Here is a 27,570-nt window from a genome sequence, read left to right as displayed (position 1 = left end):
CGGTTGCCCATTTGTAGAACTTGTACTTCCACACCCCATTTGTAGAACTTGTACAGATGGTACCCACATGGTCCTGCTCTGTCTTGCTTTCTTTCCGGGGCATAATACCACTCCTGGAAAACCTTTGCTTTATTCTAATACTGAGCTGCGTAACAGTTCTAATCCATAATTGTTTTATATTTTAGACCTGTATTTTTTTTCTAAATGAGAGCATCTTTAATTTTATAATCACTTGTTTTTGAAATCCCTTAGCTGTCTAAAAGCCTGGGCTCTCAAGAGAGCTAAAAAATCCCCTTCCTGGGAGCAACCAGGAAAGACTGACTTTTATCCTGAGACAATAAATGGGTACCACACGTGAACAGACTTTGTAACAAAATTTTATCTTCCATCTATTTTCATAAAAGCTTTTATCTTTTCTAAGTCATTTGTTTTCCTGTAAGTACTCTTACGCCCCACCACTTCCCCTATGTTTTTTGTTTTTGTTTTTGTTTTTGTTTTCGTAGAGATGGGGTCTTGTTATGTTGCCCAGGCTGGTCTCAAACTCCTGGGCTCAAGTGATCTTCCCACCCTGGTCTCTCAAAGAGTTAGGCACCTGGCCACGTCTCGTTTATTTAATTTGCAGGCCCCCAAGAACTCATCCTAAGAGGATAAAAGTTTTTCTTCCCCAGCAATATCAAAACAATGAGAAAATTCATTAGTGAGAGAAATAAAAATTTTAATGGTTTAGATCAGTGGTTCTCAACTCTGGGTAGATTTTTGAGACGTGGTGTCTCTGTCACCCAGGCTAGAGTGCAGTGGCATGATAACCTCAGTGTAATTTCAAATTCCTGTACTCAAGGTGTGTGCGGAGTTGGTTCCTACCAGTGCGTTTGCGGTCTCGCTGACTTAAAGAACAGAGCCGTGGACCTTCGCCGTGTTACAGTTCTTAAATGTGGCACGGGCCCAAAGAGTGAGCAGCAGCAAGATTTATCGTGAGGAGTGAAAGAACAGAGCTTCCACAGTATGGAAGGGGACCCGAGCTGGTTGCCGCTGCTGGCTGGAGGGTGGCCAGCTTTTATTCCATTTGTCCCCACCCACGTCCCGCTGATTGGTCCATTTTACAAACTTCTAGCCAGGCTGAAGTGTATTGGTGTGATCTCAGCTCACTGCAACCTCTGCCTCCCGGGTTCAAGCAATTCTCCTGCCTCAGCCTCCCTAGTAGCTGGGATTACAGGCATGTGCCACCATGTATTTTAGGTAGAGACGGGGTTTCTCCATGTTGGTCAGCCTGATCTCGAACTCCCAACCTCAGGTGATCTGCCCGCCTCGGCCTCCCAAAGTGCTGGGATTACAGGCGTGAGCCACTGCACCCAGCCTGATTGGTGCGTTTTCACAAGCACTGATTGGTGCATTTTACAAACCTCCAGCTAGCCACAGAGTGCATTTTACAATCCTAGCTACAGCGTTGATTGGTGCATTCTACAATCCCCTTGTAAGACAGAAAAGTTCTCCAAGTCCCCACACGACCTAGAAGTCCAGCTGGCTTCACCTCTCAAAGGGATCTTCCTGTCTCAGCTTCCTAAGTAGCTGGGAATACAGGTGCATGCCACCATGCCCAGCTCATTGTTAATTTTTTTGTAGAGATAGGATCTCATTTTGTTGGCCAGGCTGGTCTCGAATTCCTGGCTTCAGGTGATCCTTCCGCCTCAGACTCCTGAAGTGGCTGGGATTACAGGTATTTTTTTGAGGTTGTTTTGTTTTTAATGCCTATGGCCCAGTCTCTGAGATTCTTATTTTATTGGTCAGAGTAGGACCCAGGCTTCTAAGGTGATTCTAATATGCAACCAGGGTTGAGAACCAATGGGTTAGACATTGTAACTCTTCATCAAAGACACAAATTTCTTTTTCAGTTTATGACTTCTAATTAACTGGCTGACTTTTGACTGAAATCACCAAATATTAAATTTGAATTTTTATTTTTCAAATTGGTTATGCTACAAAAAGTCTTGAGCAAAATGGACAGGCATCCTGTATATGAGTTTTAAGCCAGCCTATTAAAAGCATTATATAGCTATTTAAAATCGAAACCAGTAATATTTATAAAAATTCATTATCACAGTTACAGCTTCCTAAACTATTGAACAATCCTATCCTCGACAATAAATGTAACAATGAGAAGAGATTTGAGAATAGAGCTATTTTAATCATGCAAACAGCAAGCTCAGTTTCTGTTTCAAATTCTTTATTATACATCATGGTTGCACAATTTGAGGCTGGTTAAATACAATTGGTTTTCAAAATCTCTTTGAATATTTTCTAGATTACTACATGCAAATGACCATGAAAATATTTGGCATTTTAAAATTTTGAAACTCTGAATAGGCACTTACATGAAGGAAAACATTACCATTCATAGATATCCACATGTAGAACAGATGCTCCAGCACATGGTACATGGACCCTTTTGCTAGTAAAGTTGGTTCCTGACCATTTTATCAAAGTGCCATAGTAGTAAAACAGGTTTAAAGAAATGTAATTTGGGTTATTTAGCTTACTCATAAAGTAAGGTTAACTGACAAGACTTGCACTGAAGTGCATAAAAAAATATTGGTACAAACACCAATGAGCCATAAGTGAAAGTAGTTTCCATACAGCAGGTTTCATTTTGGTTCCTACACTCCACATTTAGTGTATTTGCGATCAGACCCCATGCATATGAATGGATGACTGCAATCTTCTTTTTTAGAGACTTTAAACAAATGACTTGAATTTAGTGTTAAAAATTTAAGAGACTGGATGAAGTTTCAATGTGAGTTTAACTAGCCAAAGTTCGAGTTTAATAAACATGAAATTACCCAGATCTAGATAACTACATGTTTCACAGGTCCTCCTGAGTCCCCCATCCCCAAATTTTCCCCTGAAAAGAAAATGAATGTATGAAGAAAATAATATTTGCATACACATGGCAAAAAGATTCCTTAAATTGAAATATATAAATATGTTTCAAAGTATTTATGGAAAAAATAGTTTTAACAAATCTAAAATGCCAACCTAAGTCAACTCCACATTGCAGAAAACACACAACGGTACTACTGGAAAATAGCAAAACTGTTACTTAATATGGCCAAAAAAAAGAAGGCCATAATGACCTGCCACATAATCCCTTGGGGAAAGAAATCTAATATTCATAGCACAGAAGACCTCAAAGAGGATAAAATTCTGGAAGCCATGGAATGGTACTCAGAAGCGCCTGCAGGGAAACACTCCATATGCTTTTCTCAAACACATACGTTAAAAACAAATGTAGTTCTCAAAAATATTGAGATGCCATGTTTTAAATCTCTGCAGGACACAAGGGGCCACTCAGATTTTCTAATTTTATTTGAACACAAAATATTTAATTTTTTGCATGTAGAGAATAAGAGGTAATCATTAGCCTGAAAAGAGAGAAGGATTTATAATCAACATTATGCAGAAAGAAAGCAAAATTACAAATACCAGCCTACTCACATGAAAATTTTTCATGTTTACGCTGATATATATCTGAATGCTTATCATCAAAGTAGGAAGTTAAAAAAAAAGGCAGCTTAACAAAGTTCCAGTGTTTCAAAGAAAGCACTTTTAAAAATGTATATACATGAAAGAACATTTCATTGTATCATAAAATAAATGCAGCGCTGTAAGATAAAGGAAGACTAATATATATGGAGTTTTGGCCTTTTTCCGCCCCCTCCGGCTGCAACCATCTTTAACCTGCTGAACTTAATCTCAAGGGTTACAGGAGTTTTTTGCTTTTCTTTTTTTCTCCTGTTCAGTTCACATTTCAGGCTGTTCGGCAGATGCCTGTGATTCTGGAGATTCAAATCGCTGGTGAAAGTTTGTTCTCTGTTTCCTCAGCTTTTCAGGAGCTTTTCTCCATAAAATTATCTCCTAGTAAACAAATGCAAGATATTAACAAATTAATGTTTGATATGATGCCTTATCTCTATGATGCCTTAAATTTTCACCATGGAAATCATGATTGCCACTTCAATTTTAACCATAATAAAATTAAATTCTTCCCTACAAAAGCCCTCCTCTTTTCCAACTGATCTACTTTCTTCCAGCTCTAATCTTGACTGCCCCTTCTACCTCTAGTGCTCCTATCACCAGCACCCATGCATTCCACCACCACCAATCCAATGTGTCAACAAGTCCTATTGTTACTTTAAAGAATTCCCCAAATCCATCCTTTAATTGTTCCATTGCCCTCATCCAAATTCAAGTTCTTGTCACTTAGATATTAAAACAGCTTCCTCAGAGGCAAGAGAGGCAGAGCCCTTTCTATCTAATCCTTCATTATCACTACCAGGTTAATCCTCTAGCACATTGCTTGGATTGCTCTTTAGTAGTTCTCAGTGCCTCCAGGATAAATCTCCAAACAGGTATTCATGCCCCTCTATAACCTTTATCCAATTTACCAACATTATTCTCTTCCCTCCCTAGACCATTTTCCCCCATCAGCCAAACTGAGTTACTCTCTGCCTCCAATGCAATCCAAATAAACTCGCCCTACATCTTCCCCAGTCTTCAAATCTTGATTTCTCTACCTAACTCTTACCCTAACCAATCCATCCTGAGAACTTCCCTCTTCTAAATTCCTAAAATTATTTGCTTCATGAAGTCATTATAGGCTGAGTTTTTTTTTCCCCCAACATATCAGAATTTAAACATCCAAATGAGTGCACATGGGAAATAACAGACTACCTCCAATAGTGCCATGATATGCAATTGATTTTGAAATTGTAAAAATCATGTAGTTTATTTCGAAGTTATAAATCATGTATGTTTAATTATACAACATTAGGATGGCAATACTGGAATAGGTTTTCTCTCTTCTAAATTACTGTCAAACTATTATTTAAGTATTCTGTTTATATTATTTTTCTTTTTCCCAGATATCTACAATGTGAGAACATGGAGGACAGATCACATTTATAAAAGGTAGTTTTTGTATTTTTCACAGTACTTAGCCCAGAATAATTTCTAACTTAGCTTTGAACACTCAACTGACATCTAACATGTTTATTAATCTGATTCAGAATACAAAATACCATTCTAATTACTATCTTCATTCAAAATTCACCAAAAGCTTTTAATTGATTTTCAAAGGAGAACAAGTTTGTAATGAACACTTTATATTAAACAAAGAATTAGAGGCAGCCAGGCAAGGTGGCTCATGCCTGTAATCCCAGCATTTTGGGAGGCTGAGGCAGGCGGATCACCTGAGGTCAGGAGTTCGAGACCAGCCTGGTCAACATGGTGAAACCCAGTCTCTACTAAAAATAGAAAAATTAGCCGGGCGTGGTGGTGGCATGCCTATAATCCCAGGTACTCGGGAGGCTGAGGCAGGAGAATTGCTTGAACCCAGGAGGTGAAGGTTGCAGTGAGCTGAGATCGCACCACTACACTCCAGCCTGGGCAACAGAGCGAGACTCTGTCTCAAAAAATAATAATAATAAATAATTAAAAAACAACAACAACAACAACAAAACACTATTAGAGGCTGGGCATGGTGGCTCACGCCTGTAATCCTAGCACTTTGGGAGGCCAAGGCAGGCGGATCACTTTAGGCCAGGAGTTTGAAACCAGCCTGGCCAACATGGCAAAACCCTGTCTCTACAAAAAAGAAAATACAAAAATTAACCTGGTGTGGTGGCACACACCTGTAATCCCAGCTACTTGGGAGGCTGAGGCACAAGAATCACTTGAACCTGGAAGGTGGAGGTTGCAGTGAGCTGAGATCACACTACTGCACTCCAGCCTGGGCAACAGAACGAGACTCTGTCTCAAAAAAAAAAAAATTATTAGAATTCAGTCATCTCATGGACATTTATAACAGAATTGCTTAAAAAGGGATAAATCAACAGGGCACAGTGGTACGTGCCTGTACCTCCCAGCTACTCAAGAGGCTGTGACTGGAGGATTGCTTGGAAGATCCCCATCTCAAAAAATAAAAATAGTAATAATAATAATGCATATTTGTTGATAAGAGAAAGACATTCAAGACACTACTGAGTAAAAATGCAAATTAAAGAATACAGCTGGGCACGGTGGCTCATGCCTATAATCCCAGCACTTTGGGAGGGCAAGGCAGGAGGATTGCTTAAGCCCAAGAGTTCAAGACCAGCCTGGGCAACATAGTGAGACTCTGTCCCTACAAAAAATTAAAAACAGTAAGAAAAAAAAAAAAGCAGTATCCATAATATGATCTAAACACACATACACACATTAGTTGCAATGGTGGTGGAAATTCTGCTGACCTTTACTTCATTCTTTGTTCTTTATTGCTTATTTTTTTCTAAATAAGCAGCAGGTGTTGTTTTTATTAAAAAACAAAAACAAAAGAACTTGTAAGAGAAAACTAAAAGCCCTGAAAAATTATAGCTCATCCTGGAGTACTGCAGAATGATTGGGGAGGGATCTATCACAGGATTTTATTCTCCTCTACTTCTTTATCTATCATACCCACAGTGTTATTTATTTATTTAGAAACTCCCACTCGCTCAGTACAATGAAGCTTAGAAGAGTGCTTTCGAGGTATTTTTAGATCTGCCGCAGAACATAATACCAGCCTAAGTGGCACCATACCTGCTGTTTGAAGTACCTCCGGTCTTCCTCATCAACAAGCACTAAATTCAAAAAGTACCTTACTGAAAATTTTTTGTTCACATCTCTCATTGTTGGAGTTGGGTCATATCCTGCTAAAAATAGTCTTATTGGAATTGATTCACCTGAAAGAAAAGGAATTTCCACTTAATTCTAAAGATGATTAAATATAGTCACGTAACAGGTAGGACTACGCACTATAGAGTTGACACTAATGCTTCACATCCTCATGAGATGCAAAATAACAAAGACCAGACAGGGTTCATCCTCAGTAGTACTGATATTTTGGGCTGAATAATTCTTTGTTGTGGGGAGGGTCCTATCCTTTGCAGGATGTTTAGCAGCAACCCCGGCCTCTACCCACTAGATACCAGTAGTATTCTCCAAATGTAACAGCCAAAAATATCTCCAGACAACACCAAACATTCATTGTAGGGTGAAGTTGCCCCTAGACGAGAACTACTGTTCTAGAGTCAGAATACCTGGCTTCAAATCTCAACCACTTATTGGTTGTGTGACCTTGGAAAAATCACTTACTCATTGTTTAAGTTATTCATCTGTGAAATGGGGAATAACAATAGTATTCACAAGGAATGTGTAAGGACTATATGGGTTAATATGCCTAAAAAACTCAAACAGTACCAACAGATAAGTGCTCTATAAGTTGTTTTGTTATCTTCTTTCATGAAGTTTACCATAATTTCTAATCATGTGTATAAATTATCGAATACTTGTTACTCATACATTCAAAGCTAAAAACGGACAGAATGATGACATTCTTTTATTACCAAAAAGACTGTTACTCAGATTCTCATTGCTTCTATTTTCCTAAGGGTAATTATTTGCATATTCTTTTTTTTTTTCTTTTTCTGAGATGGAGTCTTGCTCTGTCGCCCAGGCTGGAGTGCAATGGCACAATCTTGGCTCAGTGCAACCTCCACCTCCTGGGTTCATCCAATTCTCCTGCCTCAGCCTCCTGAGTAGCTGGGATTACAGGCACCTGCCACCATGCCCGGCTAATGTTTTTTGTATTTTTAGTAGAGACTGGGTTTCACCATGTTGGCCAGGCTGACCAGTCTCGAACTCCTGACCTCAGGTGATCCACCCACCTTGGCCTCTCAAAGTGCTGGGATTACAGGCGTGAGCCACCGCGCCCGGCTTTCTTTTTCTTTTCTTTTTTTTTGAGGCAGGATCTCCCTCCGTCATTCAGGCTGGAGTGCAGTAGTGCCATCTTGGCTCACTGCAACCTTGCCTCCTGGGCTCCAGTGAGCTTCCCACCTCCCAAGTAGCTGGGACCACAGGTGCATGCCACCATGCCTGGCTGATTTTTGTATTTTTTTATAGAAATGGGGGTTTTGCCATGTTGCCCAGACTGGTCTCAAACTCCTGGACTTAAGCAATCCACCCACTTTGGCCTCCCAAAGTGGTGGGATTACAGGTGGGAGCCACCACGCCTGGCCCTTGAATTTTTTTTTTTTTTTTTTTTGAGACGGAGTTTCACTCTGTCTCCCAGGCTGGAGTGCAGTGGCATGATCTCAGCTCACTGCAACCTCCGCCTTCCAGGTTCAAGCAATTCTCCTCCCTCAGCTTCCCAAGTAGCTGGGAAGACAGGCGTGCACCACCATACCCAGCTAATTTTTATATTTTTAGTAAAGACGGGGTTTCACCATGTTGGCCAGGCTGGTCTTGAACTCCTGACCTCAAGCGATCTGCCCACCTCAGCCTCCCAAAGTGTTGGGATTACAGGCATGAGCCACCACACCCGGCCTGAATATTTTTTACATAATAATTTCCTCATGCACACCAATTTGCTGAAAGATATAAAACTCATAATTTTACATAAAAACTGGTGGCTGCTGGTATTTTACAAAGTAATGTTGCATAACACAAGAGTACACATACATGCATCATAAGGGACACAACCACCTAGCTCAAAGAGTTTTAGAGCACCTCAGACTACATCGCCTCATCTACACTTGGCACTTAATAAATGGTTCTGGCTTTGTGATTTTAAGTACAAATAGTGAAGAAAACCCAGAAATAAATTTTAAAATGATAAATACTGGCTTCATTGTCTCAGATACTGAAGATTATCTAGTAATGGAATGGCTTATTTTCTTGAGGGCTATAATGACTCCAAAAACCTACAGGAATTAATGCTCAGCCATACTCCATTTTGTGGTCAGCAGGAGAAAAAAGATTTACAAAGATGAACTCTTGTATAATAGAAGACAATGAAAAGATTACAAATTCAAAACTAGAGAACAGATACACATAACTGTCTCTAGTAAATCCTAAATTGAAACTGAAACATTAAACCTTATTTCAGACTAGGAAATACAATTACAGTCTTCTTTGCAGCTATACAAAGATGACCTTAAAAGCTATCATTATAAGAATGGTTTAAGAATTCAAAGATACTTTCACACTAAATAAATACAAACAAAACTGCCATGAACACTGCTGTTTGCACTATACAAAAGAAGTAACTGAAAAGTGTTACCTTTTACTGGTGCACCATCCATTATTTCATATTTGGCGATTGTTTCTGTTTCTGTTGTGGTACTGGGTCCTAGTGCAATAATGTAAATAACATTAATTTAAATATTCCAGAATATAATTAATAGCCTTATGCCTTCTTATTTTTCCACTACATTTTTTGTTTTTAGAGACGGTGTCTTGCTCTGTCACCCAAGCTAGAGTGCAGTGGTGCAATCATGGCTGGCCGCAGCCTCAACCTCCTGGGCTTAAGCAATCCTTCTGCCTCAGCCTCCCAAGTAGCTGAGATTACACGTGTGCACCCCCATGCCTGTTTTTTTTCCAATTTTTGTAGAGATGGGTTCTCAATATATTGCCCAGGCTGGTCTCAAACTCCTGAACTCAAGCAATCCTCCCACCTAAGCCTCCCGAGTAGCTGGGACTACAGGCATGCACTATCATGCCTGGCTAATTTTTGTATTTTTTGGGATAGAGATGGGGTTTCACCATGATGCCCAGGCTGGTCTCGAATTCCTTGGGTTCAAGTGATCTGCCTGCCTCAGCCTCCCAAAGAAGTGGGATTACAGGTGAGCGACTGCACCTGGCCAACAATTTCTTTTTAAACAACAAAGGAGTATTTGAAGTTGTTTGAAACAACAAAGGAGAATCTGAAGTGATTTTAAAATCACTTAAATTTACTAGCAAGTAGAAACATGGAGATTAAGAAATCACATGTGGGGGTACATGTTCTCAGGACCTCTTGAGATCATGCCTTGGGTGAGAATTTTATTTAAAAATAAAATAATAATAATAATAAAAGAAATCACAGATGTTTTAAATTATGAATACTGACTATAAATGCTTATAAAGTGTTGCCTAGAATTACTTTCCGCAAAAAACCCGACAATGAGGCCAGGCGCGGTGGCTCACGCCTGTAATCTCAGCACTTTGAGAGGCCAAGGCAGGCGGACTGCCTGAGCTCAGGAGTTCAAGACCAGCCTAGGCAACACGGTGAAACCCCGTCTCTATTAAAAATACAAAAATTAGCCAGGCATGTTGGCATGCACCTGCAATCCCAGCTACTCAGGAGGCTGAGGCAGGAGAATTGCTTGAACCCTGGAGGCAGAGGTTGCAGTGAGCCGAGATCGCGCCACCGCACTCCAGCCTGGAAACAGAGGGAGACTCCGTCTCCAAAAAAAAAAAACACCCAACAATGTTAAGAGGACAAAGTAAGTTTATATATTAAAATCAAAAAGCAGGGATGAACCAATAAATGATATCAGGACAACTGGTCAGCCATCTGGAAAAATGTAAAGGTGATACATATCTCACCTCTTACATCGCAACACATTTCAAATGAATTAAAATTTTAAAAATGAAACAAAATCCCTAAACCACAATGTATTACTCCAGTAGAATCAAGCACAGAAAATTATTTTTAGAACTTCAGTGTGAAAAAGACCTTTCTAACCATGGCATAAAACCCAGAGGCCATAAAATGAAAAACTGATAAATCTGACTACATAAACATCAATAACTTCTACATGGCATAAACCACCACAAACAAGACAAATGAGGGTAATTTTTGCTACCCTTAATATTAGAAAAAGGAATTCAGGGCACAGTGGCTCACACCTGTAAACCCAGCAATTTGGGATGCTGAGGCAGGAGGATCGCTGAGTCCAGGAGTTCGAAACCAGCTTGGACAACGTAGTGACACCCTGTCTCTACAAAAAATAAAAAATTAGCTGGGTGTGGTGGCATGCGCCTGTGGTCCCAGCTACCCACAATGCTGAGGCTGGAGGACTGCTCAAGTCCAGGAGTTCAAGGCTGCAGTGAGCTGTAATTGTACCATTGCACTCCAGCCTGAGCAACAGTGTGAGACCCTGTCTCAAAAAAAAAAGTGGAGGGGGATTGATTTCTCTAATATATAGTTTCTACAAATAAGTAAGAAAAAGAATAGTCCAATAGATAATGGGGCAAAGAATATGAATGGCTTACAGAAAATAAAAATTGTTTTTATTCATATGAAGAGATGGTTCATCCTCAATAAGAAAACTGAAAATTAAAACTATAATGGAATATATTAATTAGCTTGACTGTGGTAATCATTTCATAATGTAAACATTCCATCATACATCTTGAATATATACAATTTTCATTTGCCAATTATACCTCAATAAAGCAGTGGGGGAAAAAGAATCCATAAGAAAAATCCCAAAACTACAATGGAGTAGTATCTCCCCCTTACCCATCAAATGGGCTAAAAGTTTTTACAGCATTGTGCTCATGAGAATATGGGGGAAAAGAGGCACTCTCCTACATTCACTGCTGATAGCAGTGCAAACTGGTATAATCCCTAAAGAGGACTTACTGATAACATGCATCAAAATTATAAATGGCCAGGTGCAATGGCTTATGCCTGTAATCATAACACTTTGGGAGGCAGAGGTGGGAGGATAGCTTGAGCCCAGGAGTTTGAGACCAGCCTGGGCAACACAGTGAGACCCTGTTCGCCACAAAAAGGGCGGAAGAATTATAAAGAAATATGCTGTTTAACCCATGAATTTCACTTCTAAGATTTTATCTTGCACACGTGCAAAATGACATTATTTGTAATAGCAAAAGACTGGAAACAACCAGTATGTCCACAAACAGCAGACTGGTTCAATTTTAGTATATCAATAAAATGGAAAACTATTAAAAAGATAAAGTATTCTACACATTGTTATGGAAAGTTCTATAAGATGCACTACTAAGAGGCAAAGCGAAGTATGCATTATACACCACCATTTAAGTAAAAAGGGGTGTGTCTTATACATAGGTACTTGCTTGTACACATAATAACTAATTGGAAAGTTTCGGTTTTTGTTTTTCCTTTTTTGGAATGGTCTCACTCTGTTGCCCAGGCTGAAGTGCAGTGGCTATTCACAGGCACAATCCCCCTACTGATCAGCATAGGAGTTTTGACCTGCTCCACTGAGGATTTTTAAACTTATAATAAACATATTACCTATGAGTAGCTAGAGCACAGAAATAAGATACTTTTTACTGTATACTTTTACATTTTATTTTTGAACCATGTGAATTTACCTGTTCAAAAATTAATTTTTTATAAAAAATAAATTCCAATCAAAAATTAATTTAAAAAAAGCATTAAATCACTTACTGCCAGCAATATTAACTAGCAAAATTAGTACTCAATGTGGATATCAAATTAATTATGTTTAAACAATATTTTAAGATTTTAAAAATGTCAACTAAAACAAAGAATTTTAATTTACATACTCTTTTCAACTTACCAATTCCTGTGATCTCTTTTTTGATCAGCTGTAACTCCATATGTTGTATTTTTATTCTTACTAATAAGAAGTAAATTTTTCCAACAATCACATCCTTTAAATGATACCTATTGGGAAGAACATATCTCACTAAATATCAGTTTAAAAACAAGCAAAAAGAGTGAACTATGTCCTAAAAGACTTCGATAGACATCTTTAGTATAATTACTTAAGAATACCATTTTCAGGCTGGGCACAGTGGCTCTTGCCTGTAATCCTAGCACTTTGGAAGGCCGGGGCGGGCGGATCACTTGAGGTCAGGAGTTCAAGACCATCCTGGCCAACATGGCGAAACTGTGTCTCTACTAAAAATACAAAAATTAGCTGGGTGTGCTGGCACATGCTTGTGATCCCTGCTACTTGGGAGGCTGAGGCGGGAGGACTGCCTGAACCCAGGAGGTGAAGGCTGCAGTGAGGCAAATCACACCACTGCACTCCAGCTTGGGTGACAGAGCAAGACTCCATCTCAAAAAAAAAAAAAAAAAAAAAAAAAAAAAAAGTACTATTTTGAGCTCTTTCCTGGCCGCTACTGAGTTGCACAGAGGTGGCGACCTGAGTGCATTCAAAATTCAGTTTCACTCACCACCATGGCTGAGGAAGGCATTGCTGCTGGAGGTATAATGGACGTTACTACTGCTTTACAAGAGGTGCTGAAGACCACCCTCATCCATGATGGCCTAGCATGTGGAGTTCGCAAAGCTGCCAAAGCCTTAGACAGGCACCAAGCTCATCTTTGTGTGCTTGCATCTAATTGTGATGAGCCCATGTATGTTAAGTTGGTGGAGGTCCTTTGTGCTAAACCCCGGTTGATGACAACAAGAAACTGGGGAATGGGTAAGCCTCTATAAAACTGACAGATGGGGGAAACCCCGTAAAGTGGTTGGTTCCAGTTGTGCAGTAGTTAAGAACTATGGCAAGGAGTCTCAGGCCAGTATGTCATCAAAGAATACTTCAAATGAATAAATAAAACTCATGGACACAGGAAGGGGAACATCACACTCCGGGGACTGTTGTGGGGTGGGGGGAGGGGGGAGGGACAGCATTAGGAGATATACCTAATGCTAAATGACGAGTTAATGGGTGCAGGAAATCAACATGGCACATGGTACATATGTAACAAACCTGCACATTGTGCACATGTACCCTAAAACCTACAGTATAAAAAAAAAAAAAAAAAAAAAACTTTGGCTCACCAAAAAACAAAAACCAACAACAACCATTTTGATTATTCATATTGTTTAGTGTTCTTTTTTTCAAAAAAGTATTCATCATTTCACTATGCAAATAAGGAATCAAACTTTTACTTGACTACCTCAGAAGAATAATTACCCTGGTTAACTGTTCTGGCTGGGCTCAGTGGCTCACACCTATAATCCCAGCACTTTGGGAGGCCCAAGGCGACAGGATTGCTTGAACCCAGGATTTGATGAGACCAGCCTAGGCAACGTAGGGAGATGTAATCTCTTCTAAAAATTAGCTGGGTGGTGCAAAATTAGTGGCACATGCCTGTGATCCTAGCTACTCAGGAGGCTGAGGTAAGATGGTAATTTGAGCCTGGGAGATTGAGGCTGCAGTGACTCATGATTGTGCCACTGCACTCCAGCCCGGGTGACAGAGCCAGACTCTTTCTCAAAACAAACACACACACAAAAATACTTGAAATATTTGGTGTATGAAGATATTTTCAACATTAAAAGACATAAGAGTTTAGTGTCATTATTTCTCAAGTTCTACAAGAGTGCAGCTAACATAAATCATCTGCCCACAAAGTAAAAGAAACCTACCTACATAGGTTGAGTCTGCTGTTGTGATAGCTAATAACCAAAGGTCGCTCCCACATACCTTGTAATGATGTGGTAATAAACTTAGGAATCCCTGTAATATCCAGAGGACTTTTTAGCGTCCTCCCAGGTTTGGCTCTCAAAATTGTATCTCAAGAGTTGATTAATATAAATTATGTCAGGCTGGGCACGCCTGTAATCCCAGCACTTTGGGAGACCAAGACGGGCAGATCACCTGAGGTCAGGAGTTCAAGACCAGCCTGGCCAACATGGTGAAACTCCATCTCTACTAAAACTACAAAAATCAGCCGGGCGTGGTGGCACATGCCTGTTATCCCAGCTACTCAGGAGGCTGAGGCAGGAGAATTGCTTGAACTCAGGAGGTAGAAGTTGCAGTGAGCCGAGATCGTGCCACTGCACTCCAGACTGGACGACAGAGATTCCGACTCCAAAAAAAAAAAAAATATGTCAGGCACGGTGGCTCACACCTATAATCCCAGCACTTTGGGAGGCCGAGGCGGGTGGATCATGAGGTCAGGAGTTTGCGACCAGCCTGACCAACATGGTGAAACCCCGTCTCCACTAAAAATACAAAAATTAGCCAGGCGTGGTAGCGGGCACCTGTAATCCCAGCTACTCAGGAGGCTGAGGCAGGAGAATCCCTTGAACCCAGGAGGTGGAGGTTGCAGTGAGCCGAGATCACGCCATTGCACTCCAGCCTGTGCGACAGAGCGAGACTTAAACAAAAAACTGTGTGTGTGTGTGTGTGTGTGTAAAATAATGTCAGTCTGAAGGGAAGCTTCAGTGGTTTCAGGTCCTAAACTATTTGATAATTTCATCAACAATATAATTTTAAGATTCTGAAGGCCATATGTATTACATATTCAGGGATATAAACCTGGGAGTGACAACCAATAAAAATAATGTAACAAAAGACTGGGGTATGAAGGGGATAATACAGGGCACATCCATTTCTTCAACAAACAAACTAATAAACAAAAAAAAGAAGGGAAACCTATAAATTAAAAAATTTAAGGCTCAAACAACAAAATGCAATGTGTGGCCCTTGTTTAAATATTGATTTGAACAAAGCATGTGAAAAAAGAAAGATATCTGTGAGACAATTAGGGAAATGTGAATACTGCCTGGGTGTATGAAGATATTAAGGAATTACTAATATTTTTAGATATAAGAGTATTGTAGTTATACTTAGAATGATATATAACTTTTTTAAACTTTTTTCTGAACAGACACAGAAAACAAGCTTGTCATATAACATTTAAATAAGAGATATGTAAAGTCAATACATAATTTCATCCTTTACAGATAACCACTGTTAACAACAGAGTATCATTGCAGATTCTTTTCTATTCATATCCAAATACATGAGTATTTTACAGAAATGAAACAGTACTACGTGTGCTGTTTTTATGGCTTTTTCACTTAATATATCATGGACACGCTTCTGGAGAACTAAATACGTATGTCTCAATCTTTTTTTTGTTTGTTTTTTGAGATGGAGTCTCGCTCTGTCACCCAGGCTGAACTGCAGTGGTGCGATCTCAGCACACTGCAACCTTTGCCTCCCAGGTTCAAGCAATTCTCCTCCCTCAGCCTCCCAAGTAGCTGGGATTACAGGCGTGCACCGCCACGCCCATCTAATTTTTGTATTTTCAGTAGAGACGGAGTTTCTCCATGTTGACAATGCTGGTCTCAAACTCCTGACCTCAGGTGTTCGAACTCCGCCCACCTTGGCCTCCCAAAGTGCTGGGATTACAGGTGTAAGCCACCGCACCTGGCCTCAATCTTTTTAATCCTTCTTTAGCATTCCACAGTATGGTTGGACCATAATTTATTTAACTGTTATAGTACCAGTGGGCATTTAAATGGCAATCTTTTGTTCATGTAAGTAATGTTTCTGAGAACATCTTAGTCTATGTATAAAATGATAGATACAACTTCCCATAGATTATATTGAAGCAAATTCCAGATATATAATTTAATTGATAAAATGATACATAATTTTATGGGTTAAATGTCTGGAATTTGCTTCAATATAACCTATGGGGAGTATGAGAGCTGAATACAGATAAACTGGATCGTGTGTTGGTAACTGTTGGAGCTGGGCAATGGGTACATGAGGATTCATTATATTATTCAGTATACTGTTCAAATATTTTAGTATATGCTTGAAATTTCCCATAATAAAATTTTAAAAGGCATTAAACACAAAATATGAGCCAGTTTTGTAGAAATACAACATATATAAACATATATGCCTTCTTCCCCCTTCCCCCATGGAATGATATACAAGGAGACATTAACAGTGGTTAAGTGGTAAAGGTGAAAATATGTGAAAAGAGATGGCTAGGATGAGGTAATGTCAAGCCAGTAAGATAAATTGTATCCTCAGAAGGATTGGCTGCCTTCTGAGATGGTGACATCCTCTACACAAAGTGGCCAAGCAGAGATTTATCAGGAATAGAACATAAAAGACACCTTTACTGGGTGGAAGCCAGACCAAACTCCTAAAATTTCTTTTAGCTCAGAGATCCTGTTGATTTGTTAACATCAGATTAATGTCAATTCTATCCTTACTCTGACCAACTGACAAACACCTGAAAAGTTAATTTTTGAATTTTCCCTGAACAACTTATCTGTGAAAGATACTTACTTTGATTTATTATATTCAAATTCTATATGTAGACAATCTTCAATGCCCACTTCCATCTTAATAGAGTTGTTAACATCAGGATAGGTGGCAAGCTGGTGAACAATCAGATCATATTCTTTTACCAAATCTGTCAGTCTTCTCACTATTGTCACTTTAAGAAAATACCTATAAAGTTAAAAGAGAGGATGAGTTAAATCACCTGTAATAAATTTTCACGTTTTAAATCAGCAAACATTAACTGCAACTCAGGCTTCTCCTTCTTGCTGGAACTCCTTTGGGATCAACTTACTTCATTACTTCACGAAGGAGTTCCAATTTTCTTTAATGCCCCCGACATGAAAAAAAATACAAAGTTCAATTTTAAGAATAGTGTAAATACTTTACCAGGTGAGTTTGGAGGGCTGTCATCAAGCCTACTTGAAGAAACCTCTCCAGATCACTTCTTTAAGGAACTGCTTTTTGAAATTTGGGTTGTCAAACGCAGTTCCAGATAGATAATGCCAAGTTAAACAGGGAAAGCAGGATCTCGGACCTGATGCATTCAGATTAAGATCCTCAAATGCCCTGGACTCTGAGGCATCCCTGGCTTCCTGCATACAGACTTAGTGAAGGGAAAGGACACTGAATTGAGAGTTTAGAAAACTCGGTTCCTACTTCTGTTCTGCCATCCACTACTTGTGTCATTTTAGATGTATCAGAGCCTCTCTGGTACTCCAGATTACTTCTGAACCATATACTAAATGAGATTTTCTGGGACACTAGTGGATTTAGAATTCAGTTTACATGACAAATGAAGTACGTAAGGGACAATTCATACCAGGGAAGTGTATAACTGAAATGTCTCATAACAATGTTGTCTAACTCTATAATGTTAGAACGCTCTATTACCTCAAATCAGCATTAGCCACAAAGTATGTGACAGAATTTTTAAAAATCTTAAATCTTCCAGTCTAGAATTATAATTAGAGGTTCAAATAAGATTATCAACAGTAGCCATTACTTTCTGGTTTTGATTCTGTTCAGTTTATAATACACATTCATACCTCAAGCGGACATTGGCACCGATGTAAGATTCATATGGCTTTTCAACTTGCATAAATTCAAAATCATAACTTCTGCTCTGAGTCAGTTCTCCAGGTAAGGCTAGTTCTTTCACTAGGTTTACAAATTCATGAGTATTACTCTTGTCATTGAAAAGTTCTAAGAAATTTTAAAAGGCAAAAAGACCAATTATTTAATAGCCATTTCAATAAAACCCAAACATCTACTTCAAACGCAAACAATTTTTACCAAAAGAATTATTGAGTTTGTCTCTAATAAACTAGACCTATGCTCTGAATTCCATTATCCTTTTTATAATTATACTTCATGTAGGCATAAAAGATTTCAAGTGGCATAGCACAATGAAAATTTCTATTAAAGCCGGGCGCGGTGGCTCACGCTTGTAATCCCAGCACTTTGGGAAGCTGAGGCGGGTGGATCACGAGGTCAGGAGATCGAGACCACGGTGAAACCCTGTCTCTACTAAAAATACAAAAAAAAAATTAGCCGGGCGTGGTGGCGGGCGCCTGTAGTCCCAGCTACTCGGAGAGGCTGAGGCAGGAGAATGGCATGAACCCGGGAGGCAGAGCTTGCAGTGAGCCGAGACTGCGCCACTGCACTCCAGCCTGGGCGACAGAGCAAGACTCCGTCTCAAAAAAAAAAAAAAAAAAAAAAAGAAAATTTCTATTAAAAATGAGTTCATTCCTTTGATGTAGTTGGGGCTCTCCCAATATGAAGCCATTTGACACATTACCAGCAATTATTTGAACTTCCCCCAGACAAGGCAAAAATTCTGTTTTGCTTTAGTTAGGCAAATATATTACCTTCATAAAATTACAAAACACAAAAAGACTAAAACCAACTATCAATTACTACAACTTGCCTCTCAGTCAGAATAGACATGTAAGTACACTCAGTCAGAACAGACATATAAACAAATATCTACCCATTCCAATTCTGATACTTTAAAAATGTGCACTGAAACTTAGAAAGCTAGATTTTAAGCCTAGTTATGTAGACAATATTATAAAGACATATTTTCTTTTCTCTTCTGAATCTGCAGTATAGAAAGATTTATATAGTTTAACTCCCTACTAAATCAAGCATGTATCTGGAATCATGTATGGAAATGTACATAAGTTGATCTAAGTCAAGAAGAAACTACACCTTTCCTTCTCACATGGAATTTTGTGTTGACACAAGTGAGTCTGGCTACAGGCACACACTAGATCAGAAAGACAAATGGCATGGGTAATTAGAAAATGAAGAATGAAGGTGAGACTGCTAATTATAAGAAGGATGGTGAAAAATGTAGGCAGATGAAAATTTCAGTAGGTCAACTAATTTACTTGAATTATTTTTCAAGGCTGGTAGTTTCATATATATCATGAAATGATGTATCAAATATCATTTCATACAAGTCAAAGAAACACAATTTAATATAGTTATAAAGTAAGTCCTCTCTTTTATTATGCAAAATCAATTCCTTCCTTCTACAAACCTAAGCTCTAATTCAATTATTTTGGTGCAAAATCCAACCCTCTTCAAATTCAGTTATCAAAGAAAAAGAAGTAATACTATTTTAAAACTCACCAATTTGACCTACAAATTCAATTCTAATTCCTTGGTGTTCTAGCCTCTTTCCAGGTTGCTTAAAGGCTAGGTTTACCTGCCAAAACATGAAATTATAAGAGATGTTAACAATCCTTTGAGTGGGCCTACTAGTAGCTTCCTTTCAGATGAATGCAATATATAAATATTTCAGGTATTCATTTATGAAGTTTGAGACACCACCACATACCTAAATCAGGATGATGTTATAGCACCAGAGAAGGTGTAATTTAGTTATACACAATCATGGGTGAACCTCTTACTTACATCAACATTAAGTCTGCTTTGTTAAGAAGGAATCCTTAATAGGTGGAGAACTATAAAAAGACTCAAAGAAAGGAACAGCCTTCAACTATTCATACTTGTTTTCTGGTCAAACAGTTAATTCTATGACTAATAAAAGCATTTTAATGTGAGGTAATTACTAATTTCAAGAACTGACCTAAAAACAGACGCAATTCCAGGACATTTAAATCAAGCAAGACTAACATCCACACAACTAGGACTATATTATGGACAATGCTCAGAAATTTGTGGGTCAAATCATAGCTTCATACTTGTTGTAATTGAGGTATCACTTTCAGTTTTCTGTAACCAATATATTATTATAATTCCTAACCTTAAAAGCAGTGCCTTTTGTCCTGAGTCTGCTACCCACCATAAAAAAAGAATGCCTAAAGATTTAAATTCAAGTATGATTTATCTTACATACTTTTTTTTTTCCAGAAAGGACTTTGTTGCTTAGGCTGGAGTGCAGGGGCACAATCATAGCTTACTGCAGCCTCAACCTCTTGGGCTCAAATGATCCTCCTTCCTCAGCCTCCCAAAGTGCTAGAAGTACAGGCATGAGCTACTGCACCTGGCCATTATCTTACATACTTTTGGAGTAAAGTATATAATCTCAAAATCCCTAAACTCATATATCTGCCAAGTGGAAATCTTAAAAAAAATACACACACACACACACACACACATTTTAAGAGATAGAGTCTCACTCTGTCACCCAGGCTGGAGTACAGTGGCATGATTATTGCTCACTACAGCTTTGAACCCCTAGGGTTAAGTGATCCTCCTGCCTCAGCCTCCAAATAGCTGGGACTATAGGGATGCATAACTATGCCAGGCTAATTAAAAAAAAAATTTTTGTAGAGATGAGGTCTCACTATATTGCCCAAGCTGGTCTCAAACTCCTGGCCTCAAGCAATTCTGCCACGTTGGACTCCCAAAGTGCTGGGCTTACAGGCATGAGCCACTGTACTGGCCACAAACTCATCTTTAAGATCTACACAGAATTCCTTTTTTTGTTTGTTTTAGACGGAGTTTCGCTCTTGTTGCTCAGGCTAGAGTGCAACCTCACTGCAACTTCCATCTCCCAAATTCAAGCAATTCTCCTGCCTCAGCCTCCCAAGTAGCTGGGATTACAGGCATGTGCCACCACGCCCAGCTAATTTTGTATTTTTAGTAGAGATAGGGTTTCATTATGTTGGTCAGGCTGGTCTCAAACTCCTGACCTCAGGTGATCCACCCACCTCAGCCTCCCAAAGTGCTGGGATTACAGGCATGAGCCATCATGCCTGGCCAGATCTACAAAGAATTCTATTGTTTGGCTACACCAACATTTACCTGCTGAATCCCCTGTATGGTCATATAGGTTGTTTCTCAATTGTCTTTCTTGATAATACTCTTCTTCTCTAAGTATTACCTGAGACAGTCAAGGATACAACTTCACATTGTTTGGCACGGGAGTCAGGGCTCCGTTTAAGTACCATTAGTTCACTGTGAGATGACCAGGGTCTAGACTTGAAGCCAGCCTGCCCCTATGATGGGTGTTTCTCTGCATGTGTTTACAGTCCTACTGGGTTCCCCTTCTCTAAGGTTCTGATTGTATTTTGTATATTCATTTATTCACTTGCTCATTGAATGTACCCAGCCCTGTGCTGGCTACTACTGAAAGGTGTATGTAGTCTGAGAATATAATCTTACCGTCAAAGAACAGAAATCAGAAAAAGGAAAGAAAAAGCAGAGAATCAGGTGGAGTCTCAATATATTGCCCAGGCTGGTCTCGAACACCTGGCCTCAAGCAATCCTCCTGCCTCAAGTGACCATACCCAGCCAAATTTCTAACTTTTTAATTTGAGAAAGATCTCTGTAAACTATATATGTTAGAAATAAAATTCCAAGCTAGGCATGGTGGCTCATGCCTATAATTTCAGCACTTTGGGAGGCAGAGGCAGGAAGACTGCTTAATTAAGGTCAGGAGTTCAAGACGAGCTTGGACAATATAGCAAGACTCCGTCTCTACTAAAAAAAAAAAAAAAATTAGCTGGGCATTGGGGCGTGTGTGCCTGTAGTCCCAGCTACTAGGGAGGCTGTGGCAGGAGGGCCCCTTGATCCTAGGAGGTCGAAGGTGCAACGAGCTAAGATTACACCACTGCACTCCAGCCTGGACAACAGGGTAAGACCTTGTCTCAAACAAAAAAAGAAAAAAAAAGGCAGGGCACAGTGGCTCATGCCTGTAATCTTAGCACTTTCGGAGGCCGAGGACAGTGGATCACTTGAGATGAGGAGTTCCAGACCAGCCTGGCCAACATGGTGAAACCTCGTCTCTACTAAAAATACAAAAATTAGCTGGGCGTGGTGGCACATGCCTGTAATCCCAGCTACTTGGGAGGCTAAGGCAGGAGAATCACTTGAACCCGGGAGGCAGAGGTTGCAGTGAACCACTGCACTCCAGCCTGGGCAACAGAGCAAGACTCTATCTCCCCCGCCCCCGCCCCCCCCGCAAAAAACTTAACATTTAAGAATTAGGTAGGATCCTTTTTCATACAAAAAAGCATACTTCTAGGTTTCTTTTTTTCTTTGAGACGGAGCCTCGCTCTGTCGCCCAGGCTGGAGTGCAGTGGCGCGATCTTGGCTCACTGCAAGCTCCGCCTTCCAGGTTCACGCCATTCTCCTACCTCAGCCTCCCAGGTAGCTGGGACTACAGGCGCCTGCCACCATGCCTGGCTAATATTTTTGTATTTTTAGTAGAGATGGGGTTTCACTGTGTTAGCCAGGATGGTCTCGATCTCCTGACCTCGTGATCCGCCCGCCTCGGCCTCCTAAAGTGCTGGGATTACAGGCATGAGCCACTGCGCCCGCCTGGCCGTTTATTCTTTACTATAACAAATACTGGTAATGTAACTTTTAAAAGCTTTTCTTACAAACAATGTTTCTCAAAAGATAATAGAAATCAAGGACCAAGAAAAAGAGGTCCAATTACTTCTGTTTGTAAACTGCATAGATTAAAATATTCATCTTCTGTGTCTTCCCTATCTTATAACCAATGTTGTTAGTTACTTGCCTTCAAAATAACTCAGAAAAAAGTAAATTGTGATACACCATATAGAATATTATTAAAAGTTTAAAAACAGTAATGATAAAGAATTTCTAATGATGTGGGAAGATGTGCATGATGTGTTACGTGAACAAAGCGTGGTTAAATTGTATACAAGTATATGCCGATTATATTTTTTGAAACTACAGAAAGAAAATACTCTTAACAGCAGTTACTTCTGGAATGAATGATTATTGATTATGGGTAATTGTTTTCTTCTCTGGTTTTTAAGTTTTTGTTTTGTTTTGTTTTTTGTAGACAGGGTCTTGCTGTGTCACCCAGGCTGGAGCACAGTGGCACCATCATGACTCACTGCAGCCTCAATCTCCCAGGCTCAAGTGATTCTCCCACCTCAGCCTCCCCAATAGCTGAAACTACAGGCACATGCCACCATGCCTGGCTAATTTTTTTTATACAGGGTCTTACTATGTTGCCCAGGCCTCTTAAAAAAAAAAGGCAAAAAATACTATTAAAGTCAGAAAAATATTTAAGAAAGAAAAGTAGTACTTAAACAGGCTTAACATTAAAAATTTTATATTTGAACCACAAATAATAAAACAAGCATAATCCCAGCTATTTCAAAAGCTAAGCAGTAATTTCAACTATTCTCTAATCTGTACCAATAAAGCATATAGGAAAAAATTACATTTTTGAAAATATCTACATGGCAGCAGTTTTTAAGAATGATTTTATTTGAACATGGCTTTGTCTGATATTTTTAAAACTTATGGTTCTTCAAAAACCATCATGAAACCACACTATTAAAATAGAAATGCAAAGTTTTTCAGTTTTCCCACCGAACTGCAAACTCTGAAATTTTCCTTGATCTCCCACTGATGTTAAAACACAGTTGCTTTTAAGCCTTATTGTAGGCTCTTCTGCAACCTGAAGAATCCCAGAATTTGAAGGCATAATTAAGCATTTTGGTTTAAAAGCTATTCTGCAAGGAAGCACAGAAAAGTAAACTAACTATGCTGGTGAGCTGGGTCAAGAATTTTTTTTTTTTGAGACGGAGTCTCGCCCTGTAGCCCAGGCTGGAATGCATTGGTGCGGTCTCAGCTCACTGCAACCTCTGCCTCCCAGGTTCAAGTGATTCTCCTGCCTCAGCCTCCTGAGTAGCTGGGATTACAGGCACCCGCCACCACGCCTGGCTAATTTTTTGTGGGTTTTGTTTGTTTGTTTTTGAGATGGAGTCTCACTCTGTCACCCAGGCTGGAGTGCAGTGGCGTGATCTCAGCTCACTGCAAGCTCTGCCTCCTGGGTTCACACCATTCTCCTGCCTCAGCCTCCCAAGTAGCTGGGACTGCAGGTGCCCGCCACCACGCCTGGATAATTTTTTGTATTTTTAGTAGAGACGGGGTTTCACCATGTTAGCCAGAATGGTCTAGATCTCCTGACCTCGTGATCTGCCCGTCTCGGCCTCCCAAAGTGCTGGAATTACAGGTGTGAGCCACCACGCCTGACCTATGTCAAAAGTCTTAACACCAATTCAGTTATACTTTTCTAACTTCTTATTATGATTCAAAAACTTGCAAAAAACTTGCAAGAATAGCACAAGGAAATCTCAAATAACCTTTACCCAGATTCAGCGCAAGTTTTATATTCTGCCCCATCTGCTTTATCATCGTCTCTCTACATATATATGGGCATGCATATATATACTTTTTTCCACAACAAAGAGTAAGTTGGAGACATGATGCTCCATTACCCCTAAACATTTCATATGTATTTCCTAAGAAAATCGACATTCTCTGCTGGGCACGGTGGCTCACGCCTGTAATCCCAGCACTTTGGGAGGCCAAGGCTGGCAGATCACGAGGTCAGGAGATCTAGACCATCCTGGGTAACATGGTGAAACCCTGTCTCTACTAAAAATAGAAAAAATTAGCCGGGTATGGTGGTGGGCGCCTGTAGTCCCAGCTACTCGGGAGGCTGAGGCAGGAGAATGGTGTGAAACCCGGGAGGCGGAGCTTGCAGTGAGCCAAGATTGTGCTACTGCACTCCAGCCTGAGGGACAGAGCGAGACTCCATCTCAAAAAAAAAAAAAAAAAGAAAAGAAAATAGACATTCTCTTACATAATCACAATGCAATTATCAAAATCAGGAAAGTTGGGCTGAGCACGGTGGCCCACGCTTGTAATCCCAGCACTTTGGGAGGCCTAGGTGAGCGGACCGCTTCAGGTCAGGAGTTCGAGACCAGCCTGACCAACATGGTGAAACCCCATTTCTACAAAAAAATACAAAAATTAGCCAGGTGCGATGGGGCATGCCTCTAGTCCCAGCAAATTGGGGGGCTGAGGTGGGGGTATCACTAGAACCCAGGAGGCACAGTTTGCAGAGAGCCAAGATCGTGCCACTGCACTCCAGCCTGGGTGACAGAGTAAGACTGAGTCTCAAATAAGCCCTCCCCCAGCCCTTTGGGAGGCCAAGGGGGGTGGATCACTTGAGGTCAGGAGTTAGAGACCAGCCTGGCCAACATGGTGAAACCCCATCTCTACTAAAAATACAAAAATTAGCAGGGCGTGATGGCATGCGCCTCTTCCAGCTACTCAGGAAGCTGAGGCTAGAGAATCACTTCAACCCGGGAGGCAGAGGTTGCAATGAGCTGAGATCATGCCACTGCACTCCAGCCTGGGCGACAGAGGAAGACTCCATCTCAAAAAAAAAAAAAAACCAGGAAAGTTAACATTCCATGGCCTATATTCAAATTCTATCAATTGTTCCAATAGGGCCAGGCACAGTGGCTCAGGCCTGTACTCCTAGCACTTTGGGAGGCTGAGGTGTGAGGATCACTTGAGCTCAGTAGTTCGTGGCTGCAGTGAGCCATTATCATACCACTGCACTCCATGCTGGGCGACAGGAGACACCGTCTTAAAAAAAAATTTTTTTAATGTGTTCCAATAATGTACTTTATAGTCTTTTCCTCTCCTGTCCAGGATTACATATCTCTTTAGTATCCTTTTTAATCTAGAACATTCCTCAATCATTGTCTTTCTTGACCCTGACTTATTTAAAAATACAGGACAGTTTATAGACTGTACCTCAATTTGGTGTGTCTGATGTTTCATCACAGTTAGACTCAGCTTTACACACTTTTGGAAAAAAGACCACAAAAGTGTAGTTGTATCTATTTCAATGCATCATATTAGGAAGCATAGGATGCCACTCTGTCCCAATATTGATGATGTTAATTTTGGTCACTTGGTTAATCTACCAAGTTTCTCTAATTTAAAGTTATTATTCCCCCCTTTGCTATTAATGAGTAATTTGTGTGCAGATACTTAAGACTATATGTGTTTAAACTGAATGTAAAAACAAAAAACAAATCTACATACAAAACATACTCTCGGCTGGGCGCGGTGGCCCACGCCTGTAATCCCGGCACTTTGGGAGGCCGAGGAGGGCAGATCAAGAGGTCAGGAGATCAAGACCATCCTGGCTAACATGGTGAAACCCCGTCTCTACTAAAAATACAAAAAAATTAGCTGGCCGTGGTGGCGGGCGCCTGTAGTCCCAGCTACTCGGGAGGCTGAGGCAGGAGAATGGAGTGAACCCGGGAGGCAGAGCTTGCAGTGAGCTGAGATCATGCCACTGCACTCCAGCCTAGGCGACTGAGTGAGACTCCGTCTCAAAAAAAAAAGAAAAAAAAAAAAAACCATACTCTCTGCTCCAACAAATGAGTCTCAAAGCTCATGCCTCAGTATACAATATTCTAGATGTCTTGAATAATGCTATCTTCAGAATTTATTTAAGGAGTTGTATTATTCTACACTGTTTAAGACAAACATATACTATCGATGTACCACACACCATTTATACACTCATTTTATTTTATTTTATTTATTTATTTTTTCTCTCTTTTTTTTTGAGAGGGAGTCTCGTTCTGTCGCCCAGGCTGGAGTGCAGTGGCGCGATCTCGGCTCACTGCAACCTCCGCCTCCTGAGTTCACACGATTCTCCTGCTTCAGCCTCCCGAGTAGCTGGGATTACAGGCGCACACCACCATGCCTGGCTAATTTTTTGTGTATTTTTAGTGGAGACGGGGTTTCACTATGTTGGCCAGACTGGTCTCGAACTCCTGACCTTGTGATCCGCCTGCCTCAGCCTCCCAAAGTGTGAGATTACAGGCGTGAGCCACCGCGCCCAGCTTATACACTCATTTTAAATCAGACACCAAATTATCTGTATATTATTGTTGCTGGATATTGTGATTATCCAAAATTAGTTTCCAACTGCTGCCAGTGGAAATCCAAGATTAGTTTGCAACTGCTGTCATAGTCCATAGGCATTTTGATTAAAGATGCCACAAAAATATTCCTTGCTTAAAGAACTAAACTATAAACTACTATAATCTTGGACTAAACATACCCCTGTGTTGACTTTTGCAACAGGGAATAGATCCAGAGTTCACTGTAAGTGGCTTGTCAATAGTAGTACCACCTCAAGCCATTTTACTTACCAGATTCAATTTCTAAAAAAGAAATAAAAATGTCTTATAAATGAAAGTAGAGAACAGTAAAATTTGACTTCTAAAATAATATCTCACTTTGAAATAATTACCAACTATCTTAATTACCAAATATGTCTTTACCTTAAATAGATACAATAAGAGGTTCTTTTATTCTCTGCGTGTTGTGACAG

General features: G+C 40.0%; 1 protein-coding gene and 1 pseudogene across 2 annotated transcripts in view; one reads left to right on the top strand and one right to left on the bottom strand.

The window, feature by feature from the left end:
• Positions 1-2,204: 2,204 nt before the first annotated feature.
• VPS26A (VPS26, retromer complex component A) overlaps positions 2,205-27,570 on the bottom strand; it is a 52,962-nt gene continuing 27,596 nt past the window's right edge. The window contains exons 3-9 of one of the 2 annotated variants that reach the window (XM_030797735.1): positions 19,536-19,611; positions 17,945-18,101; positions 16,902-17,066; positions 12,408-12,514; positions 9,131-9,199; positions 6,610-6,752; positions 2,205-3,909 (exon numbers count right to left, since the gene is read on the bottom strand). In XM_030797735.1, coding sequence (XP_030653595.1) covers positions 3,796-3,909; positions 6,610-6,752; positions 9,131-9,199; positions 12,408-12,514; positions 16,902-17,066; positions 17,945-18,101; positions 19,536-19,611 — 831 coding nt within the window. In that variant the 3' untranslated portion in view covers positions 2,205-3,795. The remainder of the gene's footprint in view (positions 3,910-6,609; positions 6,753-9,130; positions 9,200-12,407; positions 12,515-16,901; positions 17,067-17,944; positions 18,102-19,535; positions 19,612-27,570) is intronic. The other variant, XM_030797736.1, reaches the window with a different exon arrangement.
• Positions 12,982-13,409, top strand: LOC115831262 (annotated as a pseudogene).

This window comes from Nomascus leucogenys, chromosome 18, assembly GCF_006542625.1.
Source record: "Nomascus leucogenys isolate Asia chromosome 18, Asia_NLE_v1, whole genome shotgun sequence".
Taxonomy (NCBI): domain Eukaryota; kingdom Metazoa; phylum Chordata; class Mammalia; order Primates; family Hylobatidae; genus Nomascus; species Nomascus leucogenys.
This window is presented reverse-complemented; position numbering and strand designations above follow the sequence as displayed.